The 24,823-nt window shown below is 42.8% G+C and overlaps 4 protein-coding genes and 1 long non-coding RNA gene across 15 annotated transcripts; 3 read left to right on the top strand and 2 right to left on the bottom strand.

The window, feature by feature from the left end:
- The first annotated feature begins 1,530 nt into the window (after nucleotides 1-1,530).
- glu (structural maintenance of chromosomes 4-like protein gluon) lies at nucleotides 1,531-8,437 on the top strand. Of its 2 annotated transcripts, XM_011140275.2 has the most exons (9): nucleotides 1,531-2,099; nucleotides 2,204-2,395; nucleotides 2,477-2,653; nucleotides 2,760-3,052; nucleotides 3,162-3,441; nucleotides 3,566-4,162; nucleotides 4,484-6,690; nucleotides 6,817-6,906; nucleotides 7,102-7,201. In XM_011140275.2, exons 1-8 carry the CDS (start codon nucleotides 1,851-1,853, stop codon nucleotides 6,881-6,883), a joined length of 4,062 nt encoding a protein of 1,353 aa, XP_011138577.1. In that variant the 5' UTR covers nucleotides 1,531-1,850; the 3' UTR covers nucleotides 6,884-6,906; nucleotides 7,102-7,201. The 2 variants fall into 2 exon arrangements, with proteins under 2 accessions (XP_011138577.1, XP_011138576.1); XM_011140274.3 differs by lacking the exon at nucleotides 6,817-6,906 and having other exon boundaries at nucleotides 7,102-8,437.
- Nucleotides 8,438-8,540: 103 nt separating this feature from the next.
- Nucleotides 8,541-15,814, top strand: LOC105182670 (putative inorganic phosphate cotransporter). 8 transcript variants are annotated; one of them, XM_011140287.3, is made up of 8 exons: nucleotides 9,429-11,150; nucleotides 11,236-11,331; nucleotides 11,581-11,714; nucleotides 12,824-13,124; nucleotides 13,441-13,697; nucleotides 13,779-13,928; nucleotides 14,226-14,603; nucleotides 14,830-15,814. In XM_011140287.3, the coding sequence occupies exons 3-8, from the start codon at nucleotides 11,616-11,618 to the stop codon at nucleotides 15,007-15,009; spliced, it is 1,365 nt and encodes a 454-aa protein (XP_011138589.1). In that variant the 5' UTR covers nucleotides 9,429-11,150; nucleotides 11,236-11,331; nucleotides 11,581-11,615; the 3' UTR covers nucleotides 15,010-15,814. The 8 variants fall into 8 exon arrangements, with proteins under 8 accessions (XP_011138582.1, XP_011138581.1, XP_011138586.1 ...); XM_011140286.3 differs by having other exon boundaries at nucleotides 11,233-11,331; XM_011140280.3 differs by lacking the exons at nucleotides 9,429-11,150; nucleotides 11,236-11,331 and adding an exon at nucleotides 8,541-8,745.
- On the bottom strand, nucleotides 12,784-14,420 carry LOC112589809 (uncharacterized). 2 transcript variants are annotated; one of them, XR_003113804.1, is made up of 3 exons: nucleotides 14,248-14,420; nucleotides 13,790-13,891; nucleotides 12,784-13,683 (listed from the first exon to the last, which is right to left on the bottom strand). It is a non-coding gene; the product is annotated as an uncharacterized LOC112589809 (long non-coding RNA). The 2 variants fall into 2 exon arrangements; XR_003113805.1 differs by lacking the exon at nucleotides 14,248-14,420 and having other exon boundaries at nucleotides 13,811-14,006.
- A 934-nt stretch (nucleotides 15,815-16,748) lies between the features above and the next one.
- Nucleotides 16,749-22,337, top strand: LOC105182667 (putative inorganic phosphate cotransporter). The gene is made up of 7 exons (XM_011140278.3): nucleotides 16,749-17,084; nucleotides 18,719-18,855; nucleotides 19,210-19,522; nucleotides 20,208-20,446; nucleotides 20,816-20,965; nucleotides 21,352-21,729; nucleotides 21,972-22,337. Exons 1-7 carry the CDS (start codon nucleotides 16,907-16,909, stop codon nucleotides 22,182-22,184), a joined length of 1,608 nt encoding a protein of 535 aa, XP_011138580.3. The 5' UTR covers nucleotides 16,749-16,906; the 3' UTR covers nucleotides 22,185-22,337.
- Nucleotides 20,208-23,991, bottom strand: LOC105182666 (Phosphatidylinositol glycan anchor biosynthesis class X). Of its 2 annotated transcripts, none has more exons than XM_011140276.3 (4): nucleotides 23,773-23,991; nucleotides 23,572-23,701; nucleotides 22,809-23,328; nucleotides 20,208-20,392 (listed from the first exon to the last, which is right to left on the bottom strand). In XM_011140276.3, the coding sequence occupies exons 1-3, from the start codon at nucleotides 23,910-23,912 to the stop codon at nucleotides 22,870-22,872; spliced, it is 729 nt and encodes a 242-aa protein (XP_011138578.1). In that variant the 5' UTR covers nucleotides 23,913-23,991; the 3' UTR covers nucleotides 20,208-20,392; nucleotides 22,809-22,869. The 2 variants fall into 2 exon arrangements, with proteins under 2 accessions (XP_011138578.1, XP_011138579.1); XM_011140277.3 differs by lacking the exon at nucleotides 20,208-20,392 and adding an exon at nucleotides 22,484-22,556.
- Nucleotides 23,992-24,823: the final 832 nt, after the last annotated feature.

Below are 24,823 nucleotides of genomic sequence, written 5' to 3'. Positions count from 1 at the left end.
TCAGAGAGCGCTTAGTGATTATTGTCTGTGATTGGAGCATACTTTTAGATTCTTCATAGATCCAGAAGTATTTACCAATCAGGAGCGAGATTCAGTGGAAAATCTAGTAATGTTGTCCAACTGTTGAGTCTGCTGAATGCAGCCAAAGGCTGCGTTCAGCAGAACAAAGTGATCAGTGAGCGCTTAGTGATTCTCGCTCCTGATTGGTAAATACTTCTGGGTCTATGAAGAATCTAAAAGAATGCTCCAATCACAGACAATAATGGTGTATTATTTTCTCCTCGCCGTGCATCGGCAATAATTGTTAGCTGCGTTATCTTGAGTGTAGTTAAAGCAGTCAGTATTATTATTGCTCTTCAATTACCGTCTGGCATAGAAACCAACTGTGCATAGAGAGCAACTGTGGTTGCACCACGGACATAAACCGTCTGAAAGTGGATGTAGCATGGACTTCCACCACATGCAGATTTTACCACCGAGACCTGAAAGTGGATGTAGCATCGTAGTTCCTCTCTCAAAATGGATGAAGACGGCGTACCCTTACCTAGTGCGGAAAGTCGGTGTCGCAGAAAAGAAAATGCCGTGTTGGCCGCTTTCAGGTTTCTCTCTGCTTTATATTACCTCGTCGGTGTCGTTGGTGGCCGCGTTCAGCAGAAGAGGCGCTCAATGAGCGTGATTGTGGGCCAGAGCACAGACTTCTGCATAACACATAATACACAACGCATAAGAGAATCAACCAATCAGAGTCTTCATTTCTGTCCTGAGGAGGGAAATGAAGAAAACTTAAGCCCCTTGCACAATGCCAGGCAACAAGCAATAAGAATAAAAATAGACCAATTACAATAGATTATTCTTGTAATAGTCGATTGTGATTGGTCTATTTTTATTCTTATTGCTTGTTGCTTGGCATTGTGCAAGGGGCCTAAAGGCCTATCCAGACAAACTTGCATAAGCGCGTAACGCATATGCATAAGGAAATTGACCAATTAAGCTAAAGCTAAGACTCCATGCATGCGGTGAGCTGCGGCAAATGCTGCGGTGACCAATCAGGAGGGAGGCGCAAGTCCGGTTGCGGCAAGCTCCGGCATGCGTCTGTCTCCTGATTGGTCACCGCAGCCGTTTGCCGGAGCTCACCGCATGCATGGAGTCTTAGCTTAAGACTCCATGCATGCGGTGAGCTGCGGCAAATGCTGCGGTGACCAATCAGGAGGGAGGCGCAAGTCCGGTTGCGGCAAGCTCCGGCATGCGTCTGTCTCCTGATTGGTCACCGCAGCCGTTTGCCGGAGCTCACCGCATGCATGGAGTCTTAGCTTTATGATCCGTGTAGTAAAAAAATATTTTTTGTATTGAACATACGATTAGTCAATTTCCTTATGCATATGCGTTACGCGCTTATGCAAGTTTGTCTGGATAGGCCTTTATGCAACCGTGGTATTTTCTAAACGTTTCTGATTGGTCTATATTTTAAAATCTTGGTGTGAACCTGCCAATCAAATACAAGAGCTCAGTGGACGCCAGTGGACGCTAAGTGAGCGGTGTATGTACTAAATACGAGCAAATAGTCACAGGAATTCAGAGGCACGATAATTGCGATTTACGTGACGATTTTTACGATTTTAGTGCAATTATGAGCGTATATCGTGAGAATCGTACTAGTGGCTCGCGCTAATAATTCGAATGTTACGCGTTACAAGTCAACCTGAATAAACTGCACCACCGATAGTATATTCCCGCCAACGCGATGGCAATGGCGTGCTAATCTTGGGATTTTTGGAACCGGGAACTAAAACGCATTGGGAATGAAAACATCTTATTTCGAAGTTTATCAATTCTAGCAGATCTTCCTTGAAATGGCTAGTAATGCGCGAGAAAACAGTAACATCTCCATCAATGAGGATATGGAGGTTAACTTGGAGAATATGGAGTGCGACGTGGACGAAGAAGGTGGTTTGAGAGTGGATGATGAGATATACATCCCGCCAGCACCGACAACCTTCCGAGAGGTTGATACGAATGGGCCTAGACTTATGATAAGTAAGATAGTCAACAAAAATTTTAAGAGTTATGCTGCTTCACAGATGGTTGGACCTTTTCACAAGGTAGGGGTCATGAATGTCACTCGCATGTGCTATGCATTTCTTCTCTAAGTGTAAATTTAATTAAATTTTGTGTTGTGTGTATACAAGGTAATTTCTTCTTTTAGCACTTCTCTGCTATAGTTGGTCCTAATGGTAGCGGCAAAAGCAATGTAATAGATTCAATGCTATTTGTATTTGGATATCGTGCCAGCAAAATTAGATCAAAGAATATATCTGTTCTAATACATAGTTCCAGTCAACATGCAAATTTAGATAGCTGTACTGTCTCCATACACTTTCAGAGGATTATTGACCAGGTAGATCATAGTTTATAATTATCCATTTTGTGATCATCCTAGTTTTATTATAAGTGATATTATTTTTTACTTGTTTTCAAGCCTGGAGATGAGTACGAGGTTGTTCCAGATAGTGAATTTGTTATATCTAGGACAGCATTTAAAGATAACTCGTCATATTATGAGATCAATAAGAAAAAAGTGCAATTTAAGGAGATTGCTAAGCTTTTAAGATCCTATGGAGTTGATTTGGATCATAACCGGTTCTTAATATTGCAGGTAAAACTATATCAACTTGTTAATTTAACTCATCCATGAGCAGCTTACTGCTAAACCATTCAAATTTCATTTTCAAAACATACTTTATACAAAGCATTTTTGGTAGGGCGAAGTCGAGCAGATAGCAATGATGAAACCTAAAGGACAAACTGAGCATGATACAGGAATGCTGGAGTATTTGGAGGATATAATTGGTACCTTTCGCTATAAGGAACCACTACAAAAATTGAATGAAAAGGTTGAGATATTGACTGAACTTAGGATGGAAAAGCTACATCGTCTTAGGATTGTACAAAAAGAGAAACAAGCTTTAGAGGAGCCTATGCAAAAAGCAGTGCAATACCTGAAAGCTGAGAATGATATAATCAGTTTGCAGCATCAGCTTTACCATTGCCAAAGGTGATTTGGCAATCTTTATCTAGTAAAAGATGTGTATTACAGCTCCGCGATTGGTATTTGTAAAATATAAATTCAGATGGATATTGAGAACTGTAAATATTTTTCTTAGACACGAAGCGAAAAAAGAGCTTGCCGAACATACAGCGAAAAATGATACTCTGGACAAGGAGCTAGCTACACTAGTAAACGAGATGAAGAGTGTTCATATACAAAAAGAGGAGAAGATCAAAATCATTAAGGAAGAAAATAAGAAGTGGGACGAATTGCAACAGCAGAAGGATGATGCCACAGCAGTGTTCGACAAAGTACGCAAGGAGGACGAGTCGTTACACGCTGAGCTGGTCGAGACAAATAAACGACGAAAAGCTCATATGACACACATCAAAACGGTAGTTCTCTTTGTCTATTATAATAAATCTGTAAATGGAAAGAGAAAAGTGTTTTGATACTATATTTACCATAAATATACACAATACATAATTGTTTTACATAATATTCGTGCAACGGTTGTAGGAAAAAGGCAAACTGGAGGAATATCTGAAGATACCGGAGAAGAATATAAAGGATATCCAGGAATATGAGCATCTGGTCGATATATATGTGACTAGCAAGGAAAAAGAAGAAGCATCATTGGTGACTCTGATGGCAGAACTGAAAGAGAAGGCAAAACCGCTGCTAAATGAACGATCAAAGTTAGAGAAACATTTGATATTATTGCGGAAAAATGTGAATCAGGCGAAAGCGGAGCACGACATTGCGCAGTCCGAGCTAGAGTTGTACACATCAGTGGAGAAGGTGGAGAAAAACAAGTTAAACTCTCTCCGCGAGACTATTGAGAGGAACTCGACCACTATTCAGGAGCGTTTGGAAGGATTGTCGTTATTGACGACGAAAATCCCGGCTACCGAGTCTAATCTAAATCAAACACAGAGTGAGATGAACAAGATGAAGGCGCACGAGGTAGAAATGACTGCTCGATTGAAGAAGTTGCGAGTCACTTTTGAGGAGCAACGGTCCGCCATGCAGACTAGCAGGTCGCAGAACCGCATCTTGGACTCTTTGATGCGGGAGAAGCGAGAAGGACGGATACCTGGAATATTTGGAAGACTAGTCAGTAAATTTTGAAGCTCGAAGCGCGATGACAAAACGTGACACGCTATATATATTAAATATATATATGTACACACACACACACACACACACACACACATATATATATACACGGTTAAATGCGTGATAATTAATATTAAATAGCAAAAACATTATTGTACAATTTGTGGAACAAAATTGCCTACAAGTTCAGGATCATGTGATAAAATCATTCTCGAATTAATGTACATAACCTATTTCAATTTTATTCCATATTTGATTTAATTACAAGTAGATTATATGTTTGCTCTTTCTGAGATTTTTCTTGTTTCTCGTTCTCAGGGTGACTTGGGCGCCATCGACGCTAAATATGACGTTGCGGTGTCGACAGCTTGCGGCCCGTTGGACAATATTGTCGTGGATACGATGGCTACGGCGCAAGCGTGCGTTACATTTCTGCGACAAAACGACATAGGACGCGCCACGTTTATACCGCTGGAGAAGCAACAGCGATTCCTGTCCAGATGCAGCCGCAGCATCGATACGCCAGAGAACGTGCCCCGATTGTTCGATCTGATACGGGTAGAGGACAAGCGCGTGTTACCGGCGTTTTACTATGGTCTGCAGGATACTCTGGTGGCGCAAGATCTGGATCAGGCGACTCGTATCGCATATGGCAGGATGCGTTACCGCGTGGTGACGCTGAAAGGTGAACTGGTTGAGCTGTCGGGCACCATGAGTGGCGGCGGGCGGACGGTATTGCGCGGTCGGATGGGTCAGAAGGTCGTGAGTAACGAGCCGTCGAACGCAGACATCGAGCGGCTACAGTCGGAACTGGATACCGTTTTCAAGGAGTGTAATGAGGCGCGCGCTCGGCAGCACACACTGGAGAACCAGATCTACGTGTTAACGACAGAGCTCAAGAACTTACGAGTGAATGAGAGGAAATTTAGCATCGAGCTGAATACATTGAGGGAGCAGGAGCCGGCTTTGCAGGCGCAGCTAAAGGAGCAGGAGAGAAAAGTCGCTAAATCGATATCGGACCCTAAGAGGGTTACACAGCTGGAGAAAGCTGTGCAAATGACCAAGTCTAATATGGACGAAGTTAAGCAGAGTTCAGCCGCAGTGGAGAAGGAGGTGGAGTGCATCAATCATAAGATAAATGATATCTCCGGCAATCGGGTGCGCGATCAGCAAACGAAGATTACCAAGCTGAACACGTCGTTGGAAAAGACAAAGGCGGAGATTTGTCGCTTGCAAGTGACGATCAAGACTGCTGAGCGGAACGTCAAGAAAACGGAGAAGAATATAGAGGGTTTGGAGGGCGAGGTGCAAACCTGCGAACAACGACTGAGAGACATTCAACAGCAAAAGTCTAAGCTAGAGGAACATGCTAGAGCGATGTTAGATGAGCTGAAGGAACTCAACGAGGCGCTGAAGAGGCGCGATGAGATGACGTTTACGATAAAAGAGGAAGTAAATGCTTTGCAGGCGCGCGAAGACCAAATGAAGGCGGTGAAGATCGACTTGGATCAGAAATTATACGATAGCAAGAAGCTCCTCAAGGAGCTTCAGCAAGTGATCCCCGAATACAATCGGAAAATAGCCAATTTGAAATTACGCACGATTCCCAACGAGACGGAGCAATTGACGCTGAACGATCTAGCAGAGGAAGAAGTCCTCGAATTAGACGTGGAGGTGGCGACGCGAAATCTACATAGAGCCAAGAAAAAATTACCTCCCCAAATGCCCAACATGAATGTCATCAAAGACTATCACGAGAAGGATTCGTTGTACATAAGCCGCGCGGCCGATCTCGAGAAGGTGACTGTGTCGCGTAATCGGATACGTGATATTTATGAGACAGCTAGGCGTAATAGGGCACAGGAATTCGTGCATGGTTTCAGCTTGATCTCCATGAAGCTGAAGGAGATGTATCAGATGATGACGTTAGGCGGCGACGCGGAACTGGAGCTAGTTGACTCTCTCGACCCGTTCAGCGAGGGTGTCGTCCTCAGTGTGCGCCCACCCAAGAAATCGTGGAAGAATATTGAGAATCTCAGCGGCGGCGAGAAGACTCTAAGTTCGCTCGCGTTGGTGTTCGCTTTGCATTACTACAAACCGTCGCCGTTGTACTTCATGGACGAGATCGATGCGGCGCTCGACTTCAAGAATGTCTCGATCATCGGCAATTACATCAAGGAGCGCACGAAGAACACGCAATTCATCGTGATCTCTCTACGTTCGAATATGTTCGAGCTAGCGGACTACCTGGTAGGCATTTACAAGACGCACAATTGTTCCCACTGCGTCACTCTGAATGTGGCCAAGTTCTGCAAGAAAAATGGTGTCGCCCCGCCTATGCAACTCACCTCGAGAAATGCGTACGCTTCTCAGCCCGGCACGCAAAAGCCCACGTCGCAACGCAGTTGTCCGACGGCAACCTCGCAAAAGGAGAAGATCGCGCAGGAGAAAACGTCGTCCGTAACTACCAATAATAATGCGAATGGGACGCAAAATCGCGAACAGACGAGAATCGAGCATTCAGAGTGAGTGGCAATATGAGTCTTCTGCTACTTGCGCAACAGTTAATAGCTTTACAATTTTTTCATTTTTCCTCGTGTCACTTCGCGTTAGGAAGAAGTTATTTTTCGTGTTTTTCTTTACACTTCTAGGTTGCGAGTACCAATCAATCGGTCAATCGATAGATCAATCGATCAGTCAATCAATCAGCATGACTAAAGCAAACAGATCGAAATAATCGAGTAAGAAATCGAAAGCACACGTGCAAGCAAGTGCTTGCGCGCTTTTCACGGGCAGAATGCCTACTGAATACGGAATTCGAATTCGCGATTCGAGATTCGCAATACGAAAGATTCAAAGCAATTTTATCGCATGCACTCGCAAATCTCGCGATGAGGTTTACCAACGATATTAATTGTGTGACATAATTGTTACAGCGCTTTAGATTCGGAGGAACATACGACGTCGAAGAAAATCCTACGGCGCTCTGGTAGACTAAGCCGTAGTAGCAGCAGGTCTAGCCTGGAGCAAGAAACATACAACAAGATGCCATTGGCGAAGAAGAAGCGAACAAAGTGAAGAACGAGCGCGAGTAGCTCTGGAAAATCATTTGCGGAAGACAATCGCGAGATTCCGTGTCAGTGCCTAGTGTCAATATTCTGTTCTTAAACAGAACAATTTTGTGTAATGGTAAAAAGGGAGGAAGCAAAGAGGACAGAAGAGCAGAAAAAGGAAGGAAAGAAAGACACAAAAACTATCAGAATCTGCAAAAGATATCGTGTTATATGAAATCAGTAGAGTGTTCTTGTGTTTAGCATATAAAGATGAGGCAAAATCACGATAGAGACAAAGCAAAAGCCGTATTGCGCGGATTGCGACTTTGTGCGCGAACGAACATTGTGTGATCACGATAGATGCAGATCAATTGATAGACTCTAAAACTAAGTAATTACTTAGCTTTAATCAAATGACGTTACATACACACACGTCACCTCCGATTATTGCGCGCGACTCTCTTGGTATGATGAATGTAAAATGTAATGTAGCGAGAGTGATGTTGGCGAGACGTGGAGACGAACAATTGTAGTAAGGTACATTCTTCTCTCTGCGCTCTTTCCATATACTCCCTTTTATCTTCGTTCGACATAAATGTATATTTCCTCTTTTTCGAGTGCGGGAATGCAGTTAAAAAGAATGTACAATAATGCGAGCGCTGCAAGTGCACTCAGCAATATTTTTCTACATTTCTACGTATCGCAAGATTATTAATAATATAGATTTACGAACAACAGTGTTCGATTTCCATCGTTCCTAACGTATGAAAATCCGTCCTTTCCGCATGTCCAGCATTTTAATCAGTAGAATGATTGCGAGAGACGAGAGGAATATCCCGAGTCTAATCGTGAGAATTTTATGCGCGATTGACGATTTTCAATACGCGCGTATTTAAGACCTCACCCATGATAATGGATATCGCCAATGAATGACCGACAAGTGGAACGCGCGAAAAGTCGGAAAAGTATCTCAAGGCTGGATCGCAACGTTTGTCATCAGGAAACGGCCTCGGTCCTTTGGACAGATATCCGGAAACGCTGTGAAGTTTTTCCCGAGGAGGGTCCACCGCTGGTGATTTCGACAGCACCGGTCTCCCCGGAATTTTGTTAAGCTGGTTATATTTGAATGATTTAACGTGTCGATCCTATCGGATAAATTGTCTACAATCATCAAGCGGTCTGAACGATAGACAGACAGACAGACAGACAGACAGACAGACAGACAGAGAGAGAGAGAGAGAGAGAGAGAGAGAGAGAGAGAGAGAGAGAGAGAGAGAGAGAGAGAGAGAGAGAGAGAGAGAGAGAGAGAGAGAGAGAGAGATGGAGGGAGGGAAAACGACGAAGCAAAAGGAAGGGGCGCGCCGTATAAATATCGGTGCGGCGGGTGAGATAAAATTTTAACGGTGCGGTTAACGAGACGCGGCGATATGGCAATCGGTATCGGCAAGAAAGACGAGGACGTCGAATCTAGCGGCAAAGCGTCGCGGAAAACATCGACTGTGGCGGAAAACCCGGCCGGAAGCAGTTGTAAGAAAAGCGACAGTGACCGTGAACAATCAATCGTCCGATTCCCAGAGGATAAGATTAAAGATTAATTAATTGGCGAGAGAGGGGGAAGGAAGAGAGAGAGAGAGAGAGAGAGAGAGAGAGAGAGAGAGAGAGAGAGAGAGAGAGAGAGAGAGAGAGAGAGGCAAAGGGAAAGAAGAACCGAGATAGATGTATCCTGGTTTCTCCAATCACACAAATGTTTACACCTTCTTCTCTCCTTCGCGTGGTGACGGGACAAATCATGACTTGGCGCGGTGATAGTCTGATCCTTGTATATATCCATGGTCATTCGGATTGTGAGATCGAAAGTGCATCATTAGATTAATTTTTCAGTGTTGTTGAGCTGCGATCATTTGACAAATAATCATGATGTCGAATCGCAATGACAATTCGTGAATATATTCGAACACGTAATCGTCAATATTCGATCGAGGAAAAAAGGCGCTCTCTTTCCGTATATAACAATTCTCGCAAAAATGGCATATTAAATAAAACGTATAGAGGTGGAGAAATGCCCGAGGGAAGCAGCTTATCGCACCTGCCAAATTATAACTCTCGTGGCATTACTATTTCCGAACATATACAGACATATAGACATACACACGCGAGTGTAATTGTGAAATGACCTTTGACTACGCGTCGTTGAAAGGTCACGCAACTTTCTTTTCTTTATCCTGATGCGCAATTTTGTCCGGGACAAAATGTCGCGCGTGTTTTATCGCGGAATAGCATCGTTGAATTTAGCAATTCGACTTGGGTTATCTCGACGATTAAATACGGCGAGATATACCTACAATTTTTAAAGTTAAACCTAAGCAGCACTACTTCGTAAATGTTCAAACGAAAAAGTAGCTTTGAACTTGTCGTCCGTTTTATCTTGAATTATTGCATATACGATTACGAGTGATTTGTATGTTTGTTACATAAATACTAAACAACTTGTTCGGACAAAATATCGTACAGATCCCTCGTGACAGATATCGATCGCGTGATATGCTATCATTCACGGATCTATCACGAGACGCATTGTTTTACGTCATTCAGTAAATCACAATCACGATTTGTCGTGGTTTTATCCTTATCACATATATCTCTTTCGGATCTTCTCGAATCCACTCCAGATTACGAAAAAACGTATCTAGACGATGTTATCGTCCCATTTCATTAGGAATCCAATCTAAATAATCGATGACAATGCACAGTGGCGATATATGTTTTTTCTTTTCTATTATACGAGATTATACGTATCAACAATTGCGCCATAACGTTTACTCACACTGATCACATTTTTCCTTTTTTCTGCAATTGCTAAACCAGTATTACGCGATGCAACATTGCGTCTTTTTCTATTTCATATGATTAAAATGACACAAAGGAATGAAACACGCCAATTGTTCTTTATCGGGCTTACAATCACGAAAATTTTCAGGACAGTGAAGAGATTTTCCGGCGAATAAATACTGAGAATTGTACATTGCGAAATATTTTATCGTCATATGTGTTATCTATATATCGGCATAATTATAATACACGTTCAATGATTGCGCGATGATTCGCAAACTACTTTGTACCGGTATAGATGTTAGTATGCGAAAATTTTTTTTCTCGAATTTGTTATAATCTATATGAGCGTATTGAGAAGAGCAGAGAGAGAGAGGGAGAGAGAGAGAGGGAGAGGGAGGGAGAGAGAAACGTAGTTGAACAAATTACCGACAACTTTTGTAAAGACTCATAAAATTGAGTTTTGTGATAAGAGAAAGAAGAAACCAGAACAGATCGTTACTCTGTTACGTGTCAAATAACTTATCTCTATGTGAATCAGAGTATGTTCATTCCGATCGGGAAGATTATCTGATACGCGAGGATCGCGCGTATCGTACACTTGGTCTTGTGTAAAACTTTGCCGATCTTCTTGAGTGAATGTTGACGATCCGCAGAACTGCACGGGCGATTTGTTTACCACTTGCCTGTGGTCGCGTTAATTCCATGTTCCATCGTCGGTAGACTACCGTGCAATTAACATTATAGATATTCGCTATCGTTGTACTTACTCATTGCGAATGCAAAACACAAACGGCTTGTTATCATTGTTATTATCGATCACTTATCGGGTGTTTAAAAGTTTTGGCATAAGAATATAATACTTTGGGGTTATCGTGACACACCTGCTACTTAAGTGAAATTATATCGACTCTGTCGAGCCGACTTGCGCGCGAAGAATGCCAAGAGAATGAAAACTTATTTCTCTCTCATTTGACGTACTTAAATGGCTTTGTTGTAACTTACTACCATCAGTAATGCTGTTAAAATCATTTCCCACAATCGACTGATTGAATACTTTGAAATTGATACACGGCTCTCTGTAATTTTTTCTCAAGGACGCGGTGAGTTGCATCCTTCTTTTTTCTTTCGCATCCGAGCAACTTGATTATAGCTTACTTAACTCGGTTATTTAACTATCGGTAGCAGTACTCAAGCGGACATTAATTCTGACATCGACAACGATCATCTCTCAACATTGCAATGGCATTGAATGAATTCTTACGTGCGTGATAAGTGAAAACGGTGCGCGCCTTTGGTTGGATCGATCCTCGAGCGAACAAATTTTCCAGCTCATTTTTAGGCATCTACCAATTCTGAAGTTTTGTTATTGTATCGTGAATGTGCAAACAGAACAGTGTGTCACAGGTGAACTGTGAAACTGTTCAAGAGAAGGAAGAGATGGATCGCGAGGGCAATTAGTCAGATGCGATAATCCGCGTCGACGCGGATGCGTTTATCTTTCATACTAATAACAGGACGATCCTTTCGCAGATAACCTTGGAACCAGGCACCTTCAAACACTGCTCATGTTCCTGGGCATGACGCTCGGCTACTGCCAAAGGGTCGGGATGTCGGTGGCTATAGTGCCGATGATAAATGCAAGCACCGCGAATCCAGATTTCGAGGTAAGAATCCTTATGGCTCATTGCTCGTTCCCTTTATTTCATACGCCGACTCTTTATCGACGTATAGGATTCCGTCCGACGTATAGGACATAGGATCCAATAATATTGACTCTGAAAGGCAAAGTATATTTCAACGATCGTTCAACATATACCGAGTATCCTGTTATATAACGATGACAATGCGACGAATTTGATATCTGTATTCACTTTCGCAAAGAATACCTTTAAGACATCCTGTATAATTGAAAAATGTCGAAAATTATTGAATTATTAAATACGACCGATCAAGCGGAACCGCTTACGTCGACTAGACGTTGCAGTCGTTGACTGGTCAGCGGACTCTCAGTCACGGAAAGTTCCGTAAATTTCTGGGAATTCGTGGGGTCGCCGTCACTACGACGGAATCTGTGTCACGGGGAAAAAAGTTTCCTCGCGTCTATTCGGAATGGGGGGAGTAAAGTGCATAGGTCGAACCGCGAACCGATGAAATGCTCTCTTGGTTTACGACAGATCCCGATAACGAGATAAATCTCATCGAGGCGAATCCCGCGCGAGTGTGTTACTTTTCGTCGCGGGTATCGCCGCGGAGAACAGCAGCAAGGCTGAATACATTCACTCCCGCTATTTCTTGTCGGACCGGCAGCTAAACACCTCGTGTGTGCGAATAACGGCTGCCGTTGTTCTTACAAGGTCACTTATAAAGATCGACAGATATCAATTCGTTCCGGATCGTAATTGTCGTTATTCACTTTTCACACGATTGTTGTCACGATCACACGTTGCGTGAATAAATTTATCTATCGTGGAGCCTATTTTCCTTCTCGAATTCCTTTGAACGAGTTGTGTCTCTCTCTCTCTCTCTCTCTCTCTCTCTCTCTCTCTCTCTCTCTCTCTCTCTCTCTCTCTTCTCTTTTCCTAAAGAAGAAAGTGCCTTGATACGTAAAATTAATAAATTCTAAGAATGAAGGTTACTATATACGTTAATAAATTGATTAATTGACATTAAAATGATATCGGGGCAGATGTACGCGTGCGTGGTTTGAAAAATGAAACTGATAGAATTCAGAAATTACAACAACACAACTTGACGAAATAATGTTTATTACCAGGACTATAAATGGGATAATACGGAGAAGTCGTTGGCGCTTAGCTCGTTTTTCTGGGGCTACACAGTGGCGCAAGTGCCGAGCGGCTACGTCGCCGGTATTTGGAGCGCTCAGATGCTCCTGAGTGTGGGCATGCTGCTATGTGGTATCTTCAACGTAATCACGCCGTTCGTCACTCATCGATGGAACCTGGTAGCCGTCTGTGTTTGCAGGGTAGGCATGGGTCTCACTCAGGGTTGCCTGTTACCTTGCGTTCACACCCTCCTCTCCAAATGGGCGCCGCCTCCCGAGAGGGCACGATTGGGTGAGAATAGATTCAGAATCCGTGCTGGGGGTGTCTTTCGGGTCGAATTCGGACCCGCGACGTCGAGACCAGAGTAATTACGATTCGTTGTTCTTGCGCGAAACAAAGGAATTTAGACACAAATGGACTACTATATTGCTTATCTTTGATTTTTGAGATGTGCGAGATGTGATCGCGTGACGCGCGACATTGAGACGCGATCGAAAGATAAATTCTACGTGCGGTGACGTACTGGTCACTTTGCTGTTGCTGTTAAATCGCAAAACCAATCGCGGCGGTATACGTATTTCAATAAGATCAATTCACCTACTCTCAGGAACGTTCGCTTACGCGGGCGCCCAATTCGGCACGGTAATCGCCCTGCCGATTTCCGGCGCTCTCGCCGCGTCCGCTGGTGGTTGGCCCAGCATCTTCTACCTGTTTGGCGCGTTAGCGATCCTCTGGAGCGTGTGTTTCTTTCTCCTCGGGGCGGATTCGCCGTTCAAGCATCGCAGCATCTCCCAAGAAGAAAAAGAGTATATCGAAGAGAGTCTGAGGACCACTGAACGAAAAGAGGACCCTAAGGTCAAACAGGTAAGCGTTAATTCAAAATATCGCGATGCGTTTGCGTGACGATCTTTTGTCTTCTTTTTTTTTTTTTTTTTTTTTTTCTAGAAACTACGAACCCCATGGCGAGAGATCTTCACCTCGTGGCCGATGTGGGCCATCATCCTCGCCCATTGCGGTCAAAATTGGGGCTACTGGACTCTACTGACCGAGATGCCCACCTACATGAAGAAGGTGTTGAATTTCAATATCGAGGGGGTAAGCCAGTTGTCACTGAATATGAATACGCAATAAGCGAACTGACTAACAGCAACATTACATCAATTACATACAATTCCTCGCTCAACAATGTGTGTTATATTACACATACTTATATTGCTCTGAATGGAAAATTATAATATCGATGTAATGTTACTCTGCCTCAGCTAGTATCTACTAGGAAGTAAATAGAGAAGATTCGAAGCTATTGCACTTCTTCACTTTGCAAAGTTGCAAATTTTCGTCTATAATATTTTCTGTGACACGCTCGTATCTCACGCAACATTTATCGCACAGAGTGGCGGATACTCCGCCTTACCGTACTTAGCGATGTGGATACTCAGCTTCCCCGTCAGTTGGCTGTCCGACTTCGCTTTGGAGAAGGGCGCGTCGCGAGGCTTGGTCAGGAAGCTATCCAACACGATGGCGTTTTGGGGCCCGGCCATCGCTCTAGCCTGCATGTCGGTTATACCCAGAAACAATTCCACCTATGCCCTTGCCCTCCTTATCGTCGCGGTAGGCCTGAACGCCGGTTCTCTCTGCGGCTTTCAAGTGAATCATATCGATCTCAGCCCAAACTACGCCGGCACCATGATGTCCATCACCAATTGCATAGCCTCCGTGGTTGCCATACTCGCACCGTTGATCTGTGACCAGATTATCATCACCGACGAGGTAATCCTGAAAACGTACCGTGTGTTCAATCAATCGCGGTATACTATCGACGGTCGAGGAACAATCCTTCTCGTGAACAAACGACTCGACTAGTATACTAGTATACTAGTAGCATACTAGTTGCATACTAGTTGAAAATTACTCTTTCACGGATCGAGGAGCGAATTTTTGGAAAAATTACCAACTCGGAGATATATCGCTCGTTTTCTTTGTTTTCTTCCTTCAGACCAACGTACATCAGTGGAACAACGTGTTCTACGTATCGGCGGCGATCTACTTCTTGGGTAATCTAGCGTTCGTGATCTTTAGCAAAGGTGAAGTGCAATGGTGGAATGATCCTGACGAGGTCGAGGCGCGACGGCAGAAACGGAGAAGAAAGAACGATATGATCGAAACGCAGACCTGAGAAACTTTCATGTTAAATGTGATGTGTTGATTTTAATGTTATGAACGAATGTTCTATGGCACCAGACTTCAGAATGAGAATTATGGGACCATCGTCATATATTTATTGTCGCCTTTGACGGGCACGTACGCGTTGCTGTGTGTACTGATCAGTTCAGTTTTATATTAACCGATGTTACGTGCTCGTCGCTCATTCCCTTTGTTCGTTCGTTCGTCAACGCTTTCATAATCATTAGCTCGACCTTTGAACGTAACGGATCTTTTAATCGCTGTCTGCGTTAAGAACGGTTCTTCATTTTTTATCTAGGCCGATTTTGTGCACTGCCGCATACATTTAATATATGTATATATGCGATATATCGAAGGTCGCGCATATATCTGTGCTTTAGATATGTTAGAGTGAGATATAAGTGAGATATAATTGAGAAAAGAACGATCAGAAAAAAAAAGGAAGGAAAGAGAAAAGAAAAAGATCGTTCCTTCTCACAGTCGATGATATATTTTCCGGGAGATTAGTCGTAAGAGACCTGTCATGGAGAATTTCTTTGTTTTTTGGAGTAATTATAAAAATTATTTTATCATAAGACGAATGTGTGTGAAAGACGATATGCATTCGGTGCGTAACCGAAGTGAGTGTTCTATAATGCAGCTCACTGCGTTATTCGTCATCGAGCGTTATTTAACGAACATTCACTGCATCATTTGGCGCAAATAAAACTTGATAACTTCTTTTTAATGATACGTTGATAAACAATTTGATGGACTGACAGATTATTTGAAATAAATTGATAAATCATTTTCAATTACATACAAGTTTATAATCTTATTCACCTTACCGATTGTTCTCAAAATTTTTCCTTATCTCTTGGCGATCAAAGTTGATAAAAATGTTACATGTGACCATTAATTCATTAGTATTACAGATAATTAAATAATAATCTTTGAGGAATTAACGGTGTGAAAAAGCTACTTACTTGACTCTTTAATTACAAGCATGTAATTATCTGACGTGAATAGACCGATATAATGATAATATATACTACAGACCTCGATTTTCACCTCGATGAAGCCATCCACTTCAGTTACTCTTTATCTGACAGAATGTAAATATTCGACACTGTATTCGAATCATATATTTTGCACTAGGTACGTTATCTTAGTAGGGCAAAAGAAAATGGCGATTCCGATTATTATGAATCGTAAAATCGAACGCGAACGAAAGAATGTCGTGACACAAAATCGTTTATTTGAGTTTAAGGTAGTCGTCTCGTGAGATGTTCCTTATTTCTAAAGAAATCGCTGTAATTCTGACTATATATCAAGTTAAATATTATCTAATCACTTGCGTAATTAGCTGAAGATCGACAATTTGACAATTGAAGTATTTAATATTTTAACGAAAAATTACTATACGTATATATGGAAGATCTGTGAACATTGTGGACAGAAAGAAATAGCAATATTGACCATTTGGTTTTGAAGACGCAGTCGTAAAAAAAATACAATTTATAGTAATGGATCAGATAATGAAAATGAAAACAAAATAATATTCTCTCTAATAGAAATAAATTGGAAACAGGAGCACATTTTTTGACAAATGTTCATCAGCTGCAAAAGGGAAGAAACAAGAAAGAAAAAATTATTTCATTACATTCTTATTAAGTCTAACTTTGATTCTTTAATCATATCTCCTTTTTCAATCAAATATTAATATCAATATAGATTAAAGAAAAAGCAGCCCTACATAGAATAAACACAATTAATTCCACTAATTAATTAAATTCTAGCTACTGTATAGCGGCTATATTTCCATGTACTGAGCGATAATACGACAACGTGCTTTACCAGTGTTTAAGTTAAGTACGTTTAAGTGAAAAGAGTGGGAGTGTCTGATTTCGATGATGGAGTATAAAGCTACGTGGATGCGATCGGCGAATCGTAGTCGTTCTTACCATTTGTGCCGGACATCACTTCACAGAGAAGCTGATAACAGAATGGCATCGTCTTTCCGAAGAAAGAGAGTTTCCATCATTTCGCTCTCGGAGAGGATGAAGATCCCACCTAATAGACCGAAAGGTATCGTTAGTGAAAAGAGTGGCTTGCTAATTAACTTGTCAGAATATTTCTTCACCCTCCCTCCTCCCCCCGGTTTGGTTCCCTCCGGAAGAAAACCGTCGAGCACGTTGTGTGCGAATAAATCTATCCATAAAGGCAGAGAGAGAGAGAGAGAGAGAGAGAGAGAGAGAGAGAAAGAGAGAGAGAGAGAGAGAGAGAGAGAGAGAGAGAGAGAGAGAGACAGATTCGTGATGAAAAAATTGGAATTGATTGGTGACTTATCGATATGGACCTGCGTTTGATTAATTTACAAACTCGATATGTCTCGCGAAATTCTTTCGTGTACTTGTAAAGAATGAATTTCTTCATATATACGGTAAAATGTGTGTGTTATTAGTGAAAAAATGCAATCACTCACTCGCGATGTCATAGCATGCAATAATGATACTCTTCGCTTTAATAATTTTCATGCAATAATGATACTCTTCGCTTTAAAGTGCCTAAGAGGATAATTTTATCACTCTATTGAAATTCTATGACATATAAAAGTAACATACAGGAAGATTAGAAGAGAAAAGAAAATTCCATTATTATCGATCAATATGCTTGTGCCTTAATTAAAGATAAGACTTCACTTAAAAATGTGCAACTTGAATTATGTCAATGTGCAGTAAATCCCGACACATTGACGCTATAGCGTTTGAGTTTTATCGATGCTGTTATCGACGTTTTGTTGACAGGAAAAAGTATCAACATTCCGCACATATATTTGTGTATTATTTACTTCGTCATGATTTCGAATCATAAACACACTTTATCGTATTGAGCACTTTAGATTTTTGTCATTTAGAGCAAATAAAACTTCAACGAATGATAAAGAACGTCATCGATGTGTGTCATTGTTGAAAATTAAAAGTGATAAAATCGAAAGATAGAGCGAAAAAGAGAAAGGGGGAAGATCTCGATATCTCAGGTCTCCTCGTTTATTGAATTCCGCGAGTATTCTCATCGGGTTTCTCCCTTTCTGTCTCGGCCAGTGAGAGCTTTTTCCTCAAAAGTACACTCGCTCGCTCACTCGAAATGATCTCGCATGTCGAAGATCACATGTCGTAAATAAAATGGCGGCATGATCGATCAGTAATTTATTAATCCGCATTTTGCGCGTTCTTCGACCTCCCTTTCTCGGAGGAGAGGAATCGGACAGACGATTAATGAGATTTTATTGACCATTCGCGTACACTCTGACGCAACCAACGATTGTTGGAGAATTCCAGACGCAAATAATAATGTGCGAGACTGAACGCATCTTACGCGGGCGCGCGCGCGCCCGCGTGGTCTTGACGACAATGCCATCATTTGTATGCTGTTCTGTATTGATGCGTGATGTTCATGTTAACATATAATCACCGGCATTATAACGAATTGCTCCGAGTATTAAAACACAAGCGAGCGTTCAATGTGGCAAAAAAGTTGCTCTCGTATCTGTGGAAGACTTTAAAAGAACAGAAGATAGGAAATTATTATTCAACGATAAGAGAATATACTTTAAGATCACATCCGTATGCCTTTAAAAATATTCTGGAAAGTTATGTGACTTTCCATTTGATTATTGTATATTACACACACAAGCATTATATTAGTACAAATTCTCGTAGCATGGTACGGATGCAGACACACGCAAGTATTGCTCATGTGCTTGTGCTTTCTCTGCTGCTACGGGATCAGGGTGACCATGTCGGTGGCCATAGAGGCAATGACCCAGGCGGCCACTGCCAATCCGAATTTCGATGAGGTGCGTAAGGTCGAAAACGACGGAAATCGAAGCGAAACGGAGAAAAGCGAACGTCGAAGAATACGATTGATTTTCCAAAGTCAAAAGTCAAGTCAAAGGTTGCTTCTCTTGGAAAATCTCTTGGAAAGGCCTGCCACGCGCACGCGCGCAAATCTTCAATCTGTATTTTCGTGATTTATTCTCGCACATGAGAGGAATCGCCGGTATCTCTCGTTAGTTGCATCGATCAGAAATTATCGCCACATGAGATCATTTCGTGTACATAGTGTTTGTATAGTTGTACAATATCCGCGAGATTCTCATCTCCCGAGATGATAAATCCAAAAGAAATGTTATCTCAATTACCTTCTCTAGCTTTCCCCGAAGAAATACGACTGGTCCGAGTCGGAGAAGCGGTTGGTCCTCAGCTCTTTCTTTTGGGGCTACATCTGCACGCAAATACCCAGCAGTATCGTCGCCCGGCAGTGGAGCGCCAAGAAGCTGTTCTCGTTGGCGCTGATCGTTTGCGGCGTAGCGACGATCGTTACCCCTTTGGCCGCCTATTACGGCGGTTGGCAAGCGGTCTGCGCCACCAGGGTGATCGCTGGTCTTGCCCAAGGCACCGTTCTACCGATCATGCACACTTTATTGTCCAGATGGGTGCCACCCGAGGAACGCGGCAGACTCGGTGAGTGCGGTGTGCTCCACTCTCCTCTCTTTCTCCAAATACTTCGCGGCAACGCGTCAAACGCCTTGAATATCGCAACGAAATCGTTCTCGTATCGTTTCAACAGATTCTCGGAGTGTTTTCAAAACTGACTGAGCGCGTCGAAGGCGCCTCGCAGGGAACCTGCGCTGGGTGTTTCGAAACTGCCGCGGAGCGGCGGAGTGGCAGCCTTGTGTCACGAAATTCTACATATCTACATATGTCTACGTCTGATTATATTACTCTGTCGATGTACAATCGGGCGCGTTAACAATGCTCAGAACAATGTTCACATCATGGCTTTTCATTAATCGCCGTCGTGAGAGACGACTAGGCGAAGAGAGGACTAGGACTGACGCTAGTCGCTCGACGAAATGAGACAGCAATATATTTGCGCGATATATGTCAGCAACATATCGCGGAAGAATAATTCGATCGTCAGGCACGTCGAGAGACGCGCGCGGCCGATTGCACGAGAAATCCTTATCGCGCTCGGACCCTCGTGCCCGAGTTGATTAAGCACGTTGCGCACCTTGCACGTGGAAAGGAAAATTCTCCGATTCGTCGCTTAATCACGCGACGCGATGCGACGCGACGCGCAGTCACGCACTAGGGAAGTACCAGAATCTTACATTTCAATATATGTCCTCTCTATTTTCTCTCTCAGGGACGTTCGTCTATTCCGGTGGCTGGATCGGCAACGTAATATCCCTTCTGAGTTCCGGCTATCTCTCGGCATCGTCTGTCGGTTGGCCCAGCTGCTTTTACACCTGGGGCGGCATTTGCATTCTCTGCGCTATTGTCCTCTATCTGATCGGCAAGGACTCGCCCTCCGAACATCCTGGCATACCTCTGGACGAGAAGGAATACATTGAGATTAGTCTGGGAATAACCGAGATCAGTGAGGTGACGCATCTCATTGATTAACACCACTGCGCTTATGGAAAAGAAAAGAGAAAGATAATAATTTGATACTCTGATATAAAAACAAGATAAGGTGCTCGTGATTATATTGCTCTTTGATTAAGAAGTCCGCGGCAGTTTTTTCCTTTGAATTGAAAATCTGTAGGAAGGGGCGAAGAAACAAACGCGCAGACAGACGCGCGCGGACAGGAGGGGGGGGGGGAGGGGGCAAGATTCACTTGAAACTGCAAATGCTCTGGAATGTTTAAAGAAAATCAACAAAACTGGTTTATACGCTTCGAAGCATTCGCAGATCACTCGAGTGGGTCCTACCTCAAGAGAGAAAGGTGTCAATGTGTTTCCTTCTTTTAGAGACCATCCACTCCATGGATATCGATACTGACAAGTCTCCCGGTGTGGGCGCTGTTAATTACGCAGTGCACCCACACTTGGGGATTCTGGATGTTGCTGACCGAGATTCCATCCTACATGACTTCGATCATGGGTTTCAACATCAAAGACGTAAGTTTTGCGAGTCAGGGGCGGAATCTCAATTCGCCTCTGTGATCGTCCTCTATTGCTGATTTATATCTTTCAAAATCTCAAATACCTTGAGACGGGCGACTGAGAAAGCGACGGTGACCGAACGCGAACGCGTTTCGCGCGTGTCCCGACTCCCGACTCGGCATCACGACATGGCGGGTCCGCTTTTTGACCGCTTCGCGGTCGCATGCGCGCGCGATTGGAATATTAATTAATAATTCGGTATGTACGGCGAGAGATGAGGTCACGCTGCAGGAACGATTAACATGCACGCGCTCGCGCATAATTCTCAATTTGAGCCTTTGACCGGATGGGGACCCAATGCCGTGTTATTTACAAATCGGCTGGCGTGATGATGATTGCAGAATGGCCTGGCAACTGCGCTGCCTTATCTGACAGCGTGGATCTTCAGCTTCCCGATTAGCTATGTGTCCGATCTTTGTATCAAGCGGAACATCGTGACCACGCAGGCGTCCAGAAAGATCTGCAACACGTTCAGCCAATGGATCCCGGCGTTCGCGCTGATCGGGCTGGGCTATGTGGACAAGGACCAGCCCGGCTTAGTCGAGGCGATCCTGATTATCGCGGTCTCGACCAACATCGCCTCCTACTGCGGTTACAATGTTAATCACATGGACCTCAGTCCAAACTTCGCCGGTACGCTCATGGGATTCACGAACGCCGCCGCCAATGTCTGCAGTCTCCTCGCACCCATTGTCGCCGGGTGGATCGCCCCGGACACGGTAAGCGAAATATTCGTCGCGAAATATCGCTCGCGCGCTACAAGCTGTGATTGTTTCTTTATTTAGCCTGACGGCTGAATGTTGCCTAAAAGCCAAAATAACAGCGTATAGCCGTTACAATCACATCGTAAACGTCACATTTAAAACATTCCGGTGAAGTTGCGGTGAAGAGCGTCTGAAGATACGCTGTTTTATACATGACACTTCTTAATTTACCGTCTCTTGTTTTTTTCTTCTTTTAGAAAGACGTTTTGCAATGGCGCAACGTGTTCTTCTTGTCAGCCGGCTTATATCTAGTCGGCAATCTAATCTTCATTTTATTCGGCACGAGCAAAATACAACCGTGGAACGACGCGATCAAGAGTAGACGGGACAGTACTTTGGACAATGTTTCGAAGGCACCGACAACCGTTGTGACGATAGAAGAGCTAAAGAACATTGAGAAAATTCCATGACGATCGACGAAAGCACACAAACAAATTTTGCGTGCGCGCGATGTTGTTCTTTCTCTTCTTTTGTTCCCTAAGCTATAGGTGTCGTGTTTATTCCGCATGTATATGTATGCGAAATGTTGTATGCATAATTATCACATGGTAGCCTCTGAGAGGCTTATCGTTCCGAGGGAGCGTGTGTACATAAGTATTATTCAGTATTTATACGCCTTAAAGCTTGACTAACATCGTGAGACTAGACACCGCGACTATACAAATGCTCGTACATTTGCCACCAAATTGTCTCCATTTAAAAATCTGATGCGGGACCAACCGTCTGTGTTCTTCTCTCCATGATTTATCAAGTGGACTTTGCGGCGATGAAAATACCGCAATCTGATTTAAATAACTTAAAATTAATTTAGAATTAATTTAAAATTAAGTTTGACATATGTAATTTTACTTTGACTATCTAATTTAAAATTGTATTTACTCTCATGACATTCTATGTGACATTTAATTTGATTTCACGAGATGTCACTCGAAGGTGTACAGAGACTAATACTCATTTAAATTTGGAAATTACCTTAAACGAGAGATGTTCATTTGAAGAAGTGATTAAAATTTAATTCCATTAAAAAAATCTACCTGTAAATATAAAACTGCCGCTGTTCCCTGAGATTTCCTTAAGATATGCTTAAGTGTTAGTTCAGTCTTGCTTCAGATGATTTTTTGATACATTGACATGAATGGCACACACAATGAGTATTGCACCAACAGCAGTGAACAACAAAGTCACATAAGTGACGAGTGTCAAGAGGGATGAGTCACCAACTGGTATTGACCACTCGTAACTCTCGCTATTCGATACATTATACGGAATTTCTCGCCATTTTGCTGCCAAGCCAACGCATGGATCGCATAGGTTTATCTTGGATATTCTGTGATCTTTGAGCCTTTTTTGGCATCCCAGCAGCAACCTTGGCATTGGCAAAGTTACGCTCACAGAGCCACCAGTTTCTCGAGAGTACTGATAACGTTGATGAACAGGGATTGTCAAGATGTAGCTGGACAATGACATTATAGATCCACATGTTGTGACATTCTGCCATCCTGACTTTTCTGCAAATGACTCGACATTGGTTTCACCCATGGAGCATATTGTACTCTGGAATATTATTATTATTATTGATTCTTGATTAATATATTATATTCTGAAATGCTATTATTACTATATTGATGCTATAAACATAACGAAATCAGTTCATGAATCGGTTCAATATTATACAGCAATTAGAAAATTTTATATATATATATATATAGTGTAAAATATCACGATTCATTATGGCAATTTTCTTTTTTATTATTGTAAATCAATGAGTGATATCTTGGAATGACTAAATGCACATACCATCCCTCGCCTCCTCAATTCTGCTATTTCGTCCACATTGACATGCACAACCGAAGGTAATTCTTGGTATATCGCAACTGGACAGTCGTCATTTGTGAGTTTTTTGAAAGTCACATGGTATATCAACGTTCTGCAACAGGAAAGAGCGTTAAATAAATAGTGCAAGTAAGTTTGATTTACACCTAACGCTTTACTTTTAACCTATGAAATCCACTTCCTTCTACATCGAGTCGAATCTCGGCTTCCACGGCTGCGGAAACATGAAAATATCCGAAACACAGAATCAACGCGACGACAATTCGCGAAAGATTCGAATCGCGAACGCATGTCGTCATTTTCATATGCTCAAAATCACCGCCGAACTGTCACATGTAATCTCATCGAAACACATACCATAAGATTCCTGAACGCATTACGATATACTATATATATTAAAGACTGTCAGCCCTGGGTAAAATTTCGTATTGGCTAAAGGGCCCTGAGTGGCCCGGCGGTAATATAACAAGAGCAACAACAATACCGACTGTTTTAGCTACGCTGAAGATAACACGAACATTTGTTGTGAGTTAGTAAACAATCAAAACATTCCGTACCAAGCTTTTTTTGGCACTAAATATTTACGGTCAGAAAAGGTGGTGTTTTTGCTTTTCTTTGCCAACGGGAATACGAATCTTTCTGTCTCGAATGTAATTCAAATAAAATGTACTGTCAGTTGCCTTCTTGATAGTTTCCAACATCTTTCGGCCATTACTTCATATCTGGTATTATTTATGCTTATTTTGATCAACAACAGGTAATATACGACGAGGTAATATGAAGACTGACAGACCTGGGTAAGTTTTCGTATCAACTAAAGGGGCCCTTAGGTAGAAGAGCAATGATAAATGACCGATTGCTTTAGCTACGCTCATAATAGCTAGCAATTATCGCGTGGTACGTGGTGAGGGGAAAGACAACACGCCGCTATTCATGTTTTATTTCGCGGCTCCCACGTCTCTCGACGCATGTCACCAGCAGTTGCTGAATCGACTAGGCCACGCTGTGACCCGAATGGCTGCTAACCCGCTCTATATGTCTCCACGAGCTCTGCAACAATTGTTAGGAGACAACCTGTATCGCAGGGTATCGCAGAACAATTTTTACGACGACAACTCTTTGGCCTCGGGGCGGCTCATTAGCTTCGCTGCCAGGCGCGGGGCCGCGTCCACGTCGGTCGGCTATGAACCGGCTGCTTGTTTGCTTGCCGTCGTCG

The sequence above is a fragment of the Harpegnathos saltator genome, unplaced genomic scaffold (assembly GCF_003227715.2).
Source record: "Harpegnathos saltator strain DR-91 unplaced genomic scaffold, Hsal_v8.6 scaffold61, whole genome shotgun sequence".
In the NCBI taxonomy this organism is placed as follows: Eukaryota; Metazoa; Arthropoda; class Insecta; order Hymenoptera; family Formicidae; genus Harpegnathos; species Harpegnathos saltator.
Note: the sequence above shows the minus strand (reverse complement) of the source record. Positions and strands in the feature narration are given on the sequence as shown.

Coding starts and splice junctions, on each gene's coding strand:
- LOC105182666 (XM_011140276.3), bottom strand. CDS start 23,912: ATGAAAATGACGACATGCGTTCGCGATTCGAATCTTTCGCGAATTGTC. Junction 23,702..23,772: donor GAAGGAAGTGGATTTCATAG/GTTAAAAGTAAA, acceptor TTCCTGTTGCAG/AACGTTGATATACCATGTGA. Junction 23,329..23,571: donor AATTGAGGAGGCGAGGGATG/GTATGTGCATTT, acceptor ATAATATTCCAG/AGTACAATATGCTCCATGGG.
- glu (XM_011140274.3), top strand. CDS start 1,851: ATGGCTAGTAATGCGCGAGAAAACAGTAACATCTCCATCAATGAGGAT. Junction 2,100..2,203: donor TGGTTGGACCTTTTCACAAG/GTAGGGGTCATG, acceptor TTCTTCTTTTAG/CACTTCTCTGCTATAGTTGG. Junction 3,053..3,161: donor CAGCTTTACCATTGCCAAAG/GTGATTTGGCAA, acceptor TATTTTTCTTAG/ACACGAAGCGAAAAAAGAGC.
- LOC105182670 (XM_011140279.2), top strand. CDS start 8,963: ATGTTTACACCTTCTTCTCTCCTTCGCGTGGTGACGGGACAAATCATG. Junction 13,125..13,440: donor TCCCGAGAGGGCACGATTGG/GTGAGAATAGAT, acceptor ACCTACTCTCAG/GAACGTTCGCTTACGCGGGC. Junction 14,604..14,829: donor AGATTATCATCACCGACGAG/GTAATCCTGAAA, acceptor TTCTTCCTTCAG/ACCAACGTACATCAGTGGAA.
- LOC105182667 (XM_011140278.3), top strand. CDS start 16,907: ATGATGGAGTATAAAGCTACGTGGATGCGATCGGCGAATCGTAGTCGT. Junction 17,085..18,718: donor CCCACCTAATAGACCGAAAG/GTATCGTTAGTG, acceptor AAATTCTCGTAG/CATGGTACGGATGCAGACAC. Junction 18,856..19,209: donor CCAATCCGAATTTCGATGAG/GTGCGTAAGGTC, acceptor TACCTTCTCTAG/CTTTCCCCGAAGAAATACGA.